This window comes from Helicoverpa armigera, chromosome 22 (assembly GCF_030705265.1).
Source record: "Helicoverpa armigera isolate CAAS_96S chromosome 22, ASM3070526v1, whole genome shotgun sequence".
Lineage (NCBI taxonomy): Eukaryota > Metazoa > Arthropoda > Insecta > Lepidoptera > Noctuidae > Helicoverpa > Helicoverpa armigera.
Window position 1 is genome coordinate 1,558,926 of NC_087141.1, and position 10,255 is coordinate 1,569,180.

Consider the following 10,255-nt stretch of genomic DNA (forward strand, 5'->3'; position numbering starts at 1 on the left):
ATTGGAAATAAACGCAAAATAGTAAAAGTTTTAAGTGGACTGTATTTGGAGGAGGATGGCTGGTTATCGCCAAGAAGAGAACGAGCGATGTGTAGGCAATTAAGGATATGCACGCGTACCTGGCTCTCCAACGTTGGGCTTCACAAGATGGCGGCAGGCGGCGGTCTTCCCGATCACAACACAATAGTCACGTTCACACCCGCGGGCGGATTTTCACAGTAGTTCGCTATCCTACAGTAGGACATGCGACACGGGAGAAGCACGAGTACTTCTTCTCGGCGATGCGTTTATTTCCAGGCGGTTACAGCAATATAGAGCCACGGAGCGCGAGCGCGTGTCACTCTCACTCGCCAGGCGTGCGGAACAGAACCGGAGCGGGAAACAGGGGAGGGGGTAGCGTCGCTCGTTTGAATTTAGTCAAACGCAGTACTATTATATTATTTGGATGCGTGGACGTAGTCCGTGAGATGATATATAGATGGCGCTACCAGAGGGGAATGCCCAGAAAAAACTTGTCTTACGAAGTAGACAGGTATATACTCGAAACAAAAAATACATGATACTCAGATAATATCACATGTTTGGGGAACTACCATCATCACCTCCTGGCTTATTTACCGTTTTTTACTTGTCTTTTTCTATAAAGGTATGATGCTATCTCTATGTGACTTCCTAGCCATAAGGTCGTCTTTCATAAAATCCATCAAACCTTTAATTAGTCATCTTTTCTTTCCACTTTCCAGCTGGATAAATGCTCGCTATAGAAGGATGAAATGTTTCCATAAACAAGGGGCAGTTCGTGTTTTTTTATGTAAAGGACATCATCAATTGGCTTCCTAACTTTGGTTTCAGTAGAGAAACCATTTTTTTTTTCTTCTTAGCAACCTTAGTCTTCCAGAGACACCATCATACAACTATTAATCTTTTGTATTATCCTCTTACAATTGTTATAAAAATAGAAAACCATCACAAAATTCACGGCTAGTTTTTCAAATAATTTCGCAGACTTATCTCCGAATCTAAAATTGGTTGTCACACTGGCGCATGATTCAACGTTGTCTTTGACTTGACCTTGACTGCACTTGTACTCATTTGATAGCCAGACTTTCAGAGATGAGGGGCAAGAGAGGGGGGGTCGTGACGTCACACGGTGGGCGTGGCCCCACTGCGCGCGAGTCAGCTGTTTCGCAATGTGACGTCAGCGCACACACCCCCCAATCGCAATGTTTGTATTTTTGCATACGTCAGATGCTGACGTAAACTAAGAAAAAATTATGCAATACAGTATATACATAGGTAACGGTATAATCGTGATGAGCTGAGTTCGATAAATGACGTAGAGAGGTAATTTTAAAAAATCCTTTAACCAGAAACATCGTCTACCTGACCTTATCCCAATTTTATTTGGGGTTGGCGCAGACTATTTTATTTTTCCATTTTCTTCTGCCTGCCGTCATCTCAAAAGTAACATTATTTCTAGCCATGTCGGCTTTCACACAAGCCACCGATCGTTTCTTTGGACATCCTCTTCCTTAGTTCGAATGAAATTACGAAATTATATGCAGATTTATAGGTACATAGATTTCGCGTCGACAAGTACTTTAGAAGGATTAAAATATGGTATATCTATAACATAATATATGTACTACTATTAAAACATGATATGGTATAACTACTGAGTACAGATCAAGGATGAAAAATACGTCACTAAGCAGCAAAACCCGTTACATTATTAAAAATCTATTAACCTCTTGTATACCAGTTATATGACGAAAGAAAATCAACTGTATCTCGCGTATATCTGCGCAGGCATACAACATGCTAAATATGGTCTAATATGGTCCAATGACATTACTTACTTACTTTGATTTTATGAATCACTGGCCGTTGCCAGGTGATGAAACGATCACATATTTTTGATTACGATTACATCAGCTAAGCATTTCGTTTTTATAACTGCAGCATCATTTAACGAATACGCAGTTACAAAAACTGAATTGATATTAATTAGACGGGGATATACCTCGGAGATGTTAACAATACCTGCTCCCTGAGCAGCATACGGACAAAAGAAGCAATCTTTGTGTTAACACAGGGTATCTGTGTTTTCTGCAGACCATCATCATCTCCCGAGCCTTTTTTCCAACTATGTTGAGGTCGGCTTCCAGTCTAACCAGAGGCAGCTGGGTACCAGTCTTTTTCGAGGAGCCACTGCCTATCTGACCTCCTTAACCCAGTTACCCTGGCAACCCGATACCTCTTTGTAATACTAATGTCACTAGTGTAGTGTAAACCTAGTGTCAGACTTACTGGGTTCTGACTGCCTGTGTTTTTGCTAACTGTTTTCTGCACACCAAATTCCACAAAATTTGTTCAGGCGTTTGAGCGCGCAGAAGTAATAAATTTACACACACATGCTTTTAAATATACAGCGTTATAGTTCCGCTAGCCGATTTCATACTAAATGTATGGAATTACTTATTTGTATGTTAATCATCATCGTGTTGCCGTCACGAAGTACGGCGCCTAACTGAGTAATAACAGCAAGTGCCCTCGCCTCTCCGCCCCATCGCCCACATGCCTAAGGCGCGGCCAACCAGTTCCGCGCGGACAAGATTTGGTTTTCTTTTGGAGAAGCAAAAAGGATTAGTTCCCAAGAGGATGATAGATGGCGTTATACCTACTAAGTTACTGGGCCTTTACCAAAATAAAAAACATGCGTCAAGCCCGTATGTGGCTTGGTTCAATAAATTTACAGATTTCTGGACAAATTGTTTCCAAAATCTCTCAGGACATTCGGATAATAATCTGACTGACTTATTTTCTCCTGTTATTCCGTTTTCATTCCATATTTACTATTTTTTTAAATGTTGATGACAAGTAGGTACGTTTCGTTACATGACGTTGATAAGATATAGCTCTTCATTCCTTGTAGTAACGTACCAAGATCAGCGCCATCTAGGCATCAGCTAGGAAAATAATAAAAAAGAAAATACCTCAGTATGATTCTTATTTTAATATATTATACATAGATTAGAATTAATACATCCCGAGATTTATAAAAAAATACTTCAGTCTGAATAGGTAACTTTTTTTGGGGAAACATATCAATTAAGTAGCCGACGTAATACTAAAGTAAATCAGTGGAGACATTAGAATTTCATACATCTTATAGGTTCTTCAGTAGCCTTTGTTCCCATCCTTCCCTTTCTATCATATTTAGTTTGATCCCCCCTATAGCTTGTGTGATAGTAGATTTTGGCGTGAAATCCACTTTTGTTTTCATCCCTGGAGCCAGTTCCAAGCGGTATTTCTTCAGCACAGTAATTATTCCCGCCGTCATCTGCATTTTCGCGAATCTCAAACCTGAGGACAACATTTTTCTAATTAGTTTTCGCACATCAGACTATAACTTGTACATAATTAAATAAATACAGTGTTTTCACGTAACTTTAGGAAAATGGATTCAAGATGCGTTCAAAAAAACCAACTGCCAGCCGCCGAATGTCAGCGTCTATTGATATTACGCATAACGTATCGTCGGTTAAATATGAACGATAAAGTGAATATATTATATGAAAATACTAACATAAAGTCCGCTCACATTCGGCGGTAGCCAGTCAGTTTGATTTGAATACAGCCTACGATAGATCGTTTTTTTCTACAGGGTCAGGCAAAAGAATACGTAATTTATACAATAAACATATGTCTGACACATGACTATGTGTCACACCATGCGATAACTAGATCAACGAGACAGTAAAGAATCAGAATATGAATAATCTTTATTTGCAGCGATACGGTATTAGGTAGTTCATTAATGACTTACCAATACAAATTCTGGGGCCGTCACCGAAAGGCATGTAGGTGTACGGTCTGATATTGTGCTTGTTCTCAGGCAGGAACCGCTCCGGTCGATACTCCTCCGGATCCGGGAAGAACTCCTTGTTATGGTGCAAGTGATACAGCGGCAGGAATATACGGAGACCTTTCTCTACCTTCAATCCAGAAGGGAAAGTGTAATCTTCCATTACTTCACGAGTTAGCAAACCTATAACCGGGTACAGCCGAAGAGTCTCATCAAAGCAAGCTTCTACAAATGGCATTTCAGAAAGACACTCGTACTTCAGCTCATTGTTGTGTCGCCGCAGATAATCGTCCACCTCGGCTATAGCTCTCTTCTGAGCTTCAGGATTTTTTGCCAACTCAAACAAGGTGAAACTCAAAGTGGTGGCCGAAGTTTCGTAACCTGCTGTAAAAAACAAACCACACTGAGCAATCAGCAAATCATCATCCACTTCTAGTTCCACTTTTTTCCCGCCATCCGTCTTCATATTCTGTAAACTGTCTCCAACTAAGGTCTTATTTGCCTTCAGTTTCAACATGAGATCAACGAAGTCATTTCTGCTGGTTGGTTTATAATCGCGTGCTTTAAAAATTCCCGTTAACATATGAGTAAAGAAGTCTTCAGCTTCTGTTGGTACGAATTTGTATCCCAAAGCGTAGAAAATTGAAGGGTAAACAGTTCTCAAAACTAATGTAAAACTTCTAAACCAAGTTTGGAAAAAGAAGGAGCTGCCAACTATCATGAATGGATTATTTTCCACTTGCTCCATCGTATTCGTGTGAACACCAAACGCACAGTTCCCAATGCAATCCATAGTGAATCTCGATATTAATGATCTCATTTCAACTTCTTTTGCTTTATTTGCTTCCCTGTCGAGCAAATCCTCAAACTCGTGGGAACACTTCTCGATCAAATGAAACATGTTCTTCATCTTGGAGGAGGTGAAAATTGGAGTCAAATTCTGTCGCAGCACCTTCCACCTGTCTCCAGAGTTAGAGAAAAGGTTCTTGGCCAACCTTTCCCTATGGCCGAATTCAGATATTTCGCGGCCATTGAAGAAATAGAAGTCCTTGGTGATGACGAGCTTGATGAATTCAGGATCCTGGATGATCAGAGCTGGTTCTGTGGCATAGTAGGCACCCACGACGGGTTCGTTTGGGAATTTGGCACATATTTCCTGTGCAGCATGTCCAAGAAATTCCTTCTGCAGAATATACTTCGAAAAGTTTCCTAGGAGAGGAACCGGGGGTAAATGTGGCACTTTCCTTTTCTCCCAATATTGAAACTTTCTCTTGAACACTAAATATAACGCGGTTATTAATAATGATAACCCGAACAACAATATTGTGGTGATCATGTTTCGAAGTTGTTATTATAAATGTTTGACTCGTTAAGTGTGTTTGCCTTTATATATCTTTACTGATAGCAAAAGTTCAAGGTTTGTTTTTCCATGTAACCATGCGTTTGTAAATCTTTAGGATATTTTTTTATTCTTTATCGTTATTGATTGAACATATTGTACCTAAGTAAAAAATGTACTTTTCTGACAGTCACTGAATTTTATTTGATCTGATTTGTATATGAGTGTTTGGGTATCATTCAATTTTCAATAAAAGATGATGTTTTAAGAACTGCGAATATGTTCAAATCATTATAGACCACACATTTCACTGATAAATTCACACCTCAAAAAAGCAAAAAAAAACATTAGATAAATAATTAAATTAAATGGAACCTTTTGGTTTCGAAATGAACATTTTAAGGAATGTATGACATATGACAGTATAATTTATGATAGTTTATGCAAAAATACACGTAAAGGTCCTCGAGAAAAACTCTATAAATGTTATTTATGTATTTGCTTCAGTAAGTATGGTATTTAATATAACAGTTTTCATGAATATCCGTTTCAGAAAGTGTTGTCACTTGATTATTAATCTATAAGGTGTGCATCGTTTAATTTCATATCTAATCAATTATCATAATTATTACTGTCTATTGTCTTCGGTTGTGTCCTACTTGCGTCACATTCTACACTCGAGTTCTGGGTAACAGTTATTTCGTTTAAAAATATCAATATATTTATCATTTTCCCGGATATTGTTAATTTTTATTTGGACACCCTGGTCTTGCCTTAAGGATGAATTATACAGGAATGAATTTTATTCAGTGCTGATTTAGTACAAGAAAGAATAGTTATTGATAGCGAAAGATGTTTATTTTGTAAAGGATTGTACGGTCACAGTCGTCTTAGTAGGCACGGCGTGGGCGGCAACGCGAAACCGGTTTACTGACGCGAGCACTGCTCGGCGCGCGTAAGAATAGTTAGTATCCATATTTTGCCGATTTTAAGGGGGATGAAAAAATGAAAAAAAGTACTGATGATGCAGATATGTTCTGTTAATGATTCTGGACCTCCAGTATTTTTAATGCAAAAAAATAAAATTAATTCCTGAATTATTAACCATGAACGTTTTGATGGATGTTTTATACAGTTATCACTCGCTTCTTCTCAATTATGTTGGGGTCCGCTTTAGTCTAACAGGATGCAGCTGAGTCGTCGAGTCAGCCGAAAGATGTCGACTGCTGGACAAAGGCTTCCCCGAGGTTCGCCAATTTGCTCTATCTTCAGCACTACTGCGGTTACTTGGCCATGAAAGTAATGACCATTTTCACTGTTCACTGGTCGAGTGTCTAGTAGCCTATCAGGAAATTATCAGATTAATTATATATCCTATAGCAGATAAATTATAACTTTTGGTTTTATAGTTTCGGCCAGCAATATGTGGCAGAAATTATAAGCAGCCTGTATCTGACAGATTTTATCGATCACAAGTGAAACCTCACAGTTATAAACAATGGTAAAACATAATGTGCTGGAAACCGCTTCTTCAGAATGCGGGTGAAGCCGAGAGAAATAGCTAGTGTTTAGCCACAAGACATTTGAATTAGTAATAAAAGTTTTATCTTCACGTCTTTGTCCTAAAAAATAAATAATATTTGGTGTCATTAGTTTCATAAAATTAAATCATTGTGTCAATAATGTTTTGATTGATGATTACCTAATAACATAATACATCAGATTATTTTTGATCTTACCTAAACTGTTACAGAACATTAGGCTTAGGAATGTTTGTTCATTAGGGGGGAAGTTCCACCGGTGCGTAGTACTGTGCCCCAGACAAATCGCACACCTAGTGGTGTCCACCAGGGTTAAATCTGTCAGGGTTGCGGGATTGTTCGAAAGAATGAAGATAATGACAGAAATTACGAAGTTAATTCAATCATTTATTTTACATAAAAAGGTACATAATAACATTAAAAGCATAGTAATTAATAAGCGTTTTGTCACTAAGTGCAATAATACATTTTTTTACTTAAGAATACAACGAGGTCGAAAAAGGGATTAGGAAATATTTTGCAAAGCGATTTTATATGATCTCCAGCAATTACTAAGTTGACTATGGGATTAGGAAAATTGCAATAATGATTTATTACTGCTATTATATTTTTGCATGACGACAACCAGGTTCCGAATATAATACTTAAATTACTTCAGTCTGAATAGGTAAAAGGCACAGACGCAGGCCAAAGCTGCGGTGAAAGAGTGTTGTAAAGGAAGATATTAAAATCTGCGAACTCACAGAAGAAGACTTCCTGGACAGAGCGAAGTGGAATATGAAGATACGGAAAGCGGACCCCATCATGGATGAACAGATCGGATGAACGCCAAGAAGAAGAAAAAGTTTGAATAGATAAAACATTTATTCCATCGACATTTATTCCATTCCATAGACATTCATACGAAAGAATTTCATACAACTTATAGATTCTTCAGTACCCTCTGTTCCCATCCTTCCCTTTCTATCATATTCAGTTTGATCCCGCCTATGGCTTGTGTGACAATAGTCTTCGCCGAGAAGTCTACGGTCGTGTTCATCCCTGGAGCTAGTTCCAGGCGGTATTTCTTCAGCACAGTAATTATTCCGGCCGTCATCTGCATTTTCGCGAATCTCATACCTGAGGAAGAATTTATGTAATTAGTTTTCACATATGTTTATGTAAATGTATTAGGAGTGAACAATATTTTACTTAAGCGTTGCCCAGGTAACTGGGTTGAGGAGGTCAGATAGGCAGTCGCTTCTTGTAAAGCACTGGTACTCAGCTGAATCCGGTTAGACTGGAAGCCCCAACATAGTTGCGAAAAGGCTCGGAGGATGATGATGATGAATATTTTATTTAAGGGTCAGGCAAAAGAATACGTACTTTATAAAATAAAAATATGTCTGGTAGAGGTGGTGGAACTAAATAATAGTATAACCAAAAGCTGACAAAAGCTGACAATTATCATGAATTTTGAGAGTGTCCTCAGTGGCCATAACAGGGGTATTTGTGCACTTTATTTAAAACTTTTGGTACGTGGAAAGTGTTTTGACACCTTTGTGAAAGTAAGTTATAATCTGTGTACAGAATAGGTCTGTGCGACTACTGGACAAGACGAACAAGACAGTTGACTTACCAATACAAATTCTGGGGCCGTCACCGAAAGGCATGTAGGTGTATGGTCTGATGTTATGCTTGTTCTCAGGCAGGAACCGCTCCGGCCGATACTCCTCTGGATCCGGGAAAAACTCCGGGTTATGGTGCAAGTGATACAGTGGCAGGAATATACGGAGACCTTTTTCTACCTTCAATCCAGAAGGGAAAGTGTAATCTTCCATTACTTCACGAGTTAGCAAACCTATAACCGGGTACAGCCGAAGAGTCTCATCAAAGCATGCTTCTACAAATGGCATCTCAGAAAGGCACTCGTACTTCAGCTCATTGTTATGTCGCCGCAGATAATCGTCCACCTCGGCTATAGCTCTCTTCTGAGCTTCAGGATTTTTCGCCAACTCAAACAAGGTGAAACTCAAAGTGGTCGCCGAAGTTTCAAAGCCCGCTGTTAAAAACAAAGCACACTGAGCAATCAGCAAATCATCATCCACTTCTAGTTCTACCTTCTGCCCGACATCCGACCTCATATTCTGTAAACTGTCTCCAACTATGGTCTTATTTGCCTTCAGTTTCAACATGAGATCAACGAAGTCATTTCTGCTGGTTGGCTTATAATCGCGTGCTTTAAAAATTCCAGTTAACATATGAGTAAAGAAGTCTTCAGCTTCTGTTGGTACGAATTTGTATCCCAAAGCGTAGAAAATTGAAGGGTAAACAGTTCTCAAAACTAATGTAAAACTTCTAAACCAATTATGGAAAAAGAAGGAGTTGCCAACTTTTATGAATGGATTATTTTCCGCTTGCTCCATCGTATTCGTGTGAACGCCAAACGCACAGTTTCCAATGCAGTCCATAGTGAATCTCGATATTAATGATCTCATTTCAACTTCTTTTGCCTTCTCTGCTTCCCTGTCGAGCAAATCCTCAAACTCGTGGGAACACTTTTCGATCAAATGAAACATGTTCTTCATCTTTGATGAGGTGAAAATTGGAGTCAGATTCTGTCGTAACACTTTCCACTTGTCTCCGTGGGTAGCGAAAAGGTTCTTGGACATCCTTTCCCTATGGGCGTAATCAGATATTTCGTGGCCATTAAAGAAATAGAAGTCTTTCGTGATGACGAGCTTGATGAGTTCAGGATCCTGGATGATCAGAGCTGGTTCTGTGGCGTAGTAGGCACCCACGACGGGTTCGTTCGGGAATTTCAAACATATTTCCTGTGCAGTCCGCCCAAAATATTCCTTCTGCAAAATATACTTTGAGAAGTTTCCTAGGAGGGGAACCGGAGGTAAATGTGGCACTTTCCTTTTCTCCCAATATTGAAACTTTCTCTTGAACACTGAATATAACGCGGTTATTAATAATGATAACCCGAGCAACAGAATTGTGGTGATCATGTTTCGAATTTTTTGTTACGTCTGTTTAATTTGTTCAGTGTGTTAGTCTTTATATATCTTTACTGATATAAGTTCCAGGTTTGTTTCTCGATATGACCATGCATTTGTATATCATTGGGACATTTTTTTATTTGCTTTTCATACATAATTTTTACGTTTTATTATTTGTATTTCTCTACCAGACCACGGGACTAAAAAGTCCACCATTTTTAGGAGGCGAACGTAAGGCCGAAGCCAGCACGCTGAACGCTTTTGAGAAATTTTAGTGGAGTGGTGACACAAAATCGACGATTATCCCTCTATACACTATAGAAATGTACCCAATAATTTTTACGTTTTATAATTATTGAATTAACGTAAAAATACTGCAGTTATTGTTTTACTTTTTAAGAAACACGAAGATGGTGGTGTTCGAAATAGAAAACATTTATTTGTAAAGAATGTAGGTACACTAAAGATTCCTTAATATAAAATCTACAAAGCAGAGAAAGCAAGGAACAAAATTAATAATTAT

At 38.6% G+C, this 10,255-nt stretch overlaps 2 protein-coding genes across 2 annotated transcripts; both read right to left on the reverse strand.

Moving 5' to 3' along the window:
• Nucleotides 1-3,001: 3,001 nt before the first annotated feature.
• On the reverse strand, nucleotides 3,002-5,251 carry LOC135116637 (cytochrome P450 6B5-like). The gene is made up of 2 exons (XM_064040655.1): nucleotides 3,830-5,251; nucleotides 3,002-3,366 (listed from the first exon to the last, which is right to left on the reverse strand). The coding sequence occupies exons 1-2, from the start codon at nucleotides 5,202-5,204 to the stop codon at nucleotides 3,170-3,172; spliced, it is 1,572 nt and encodes a 523-aa protein (XP_063896725.1). The 5' UTR covers nucleotides 5,205-5,251; the 3' UTR covers nucleotides 3,002-3,169.
• Nucleotides 5,252-7,121: 1,870 nt separating this feature from the next.
• LOC110371731 (cytochrome P450 6B5) lies at nucleotides 7,122-9,777 on the reverse strand. Its single transcript, XM_021328100.3, has 2 exons — nucleotides 8,367-9,777; nucleotides 7,122-7,867 (listed from the first exon to the last, which is right to left on the reverse strand). Exons 1-2 carry the CDS (start codon nucleotides 9,739-9,741, stop codon nucleotides 7,671-7,673), a joined length of 1,572 nt encoding a protein of 523 aa, XP_021183775.3. The 5' UTR covers nucleotides 9,742-9,777; the 3' UTR covers nucleotides 7,122-7,670.
• Between the last annotated feature and the right edge of the window lie 478 nt (nucleotides 9,778-10,255).

Excerpts from the sequence above, each read along its gene's own strand:
- LOC135116637 (XM_064040655.1), bottom strand. The coding sequence starts at position 5,204 with ATGATCACCACAATATTGTTGTTCGGGTTATCATTATTAATAACCGCG. Across the intron at positions 3,367-3,829 it reads CGGCCCCAGAATTTGTATTG|GTTTGAGATTCGCGAAAATG; the intron begins GTAAGTCATTAA and ends TGTTGTCCTCAG.
- LOC110371731 (XM_021328100.3), bottom strand. The coding sequence starts at position 9,741 with ATGATCACCACAATTCTGTTGCTCGGGTTATCATTATTAATAACCGCG. Across the intron at positions 7,868-8,366 it reads CGGCCCCAGAATTTGTATTG|GTATGAGATTCGCGAAAATG; the intron begins GTAAGTCAACTG and ends ATTCTTCCTCAG.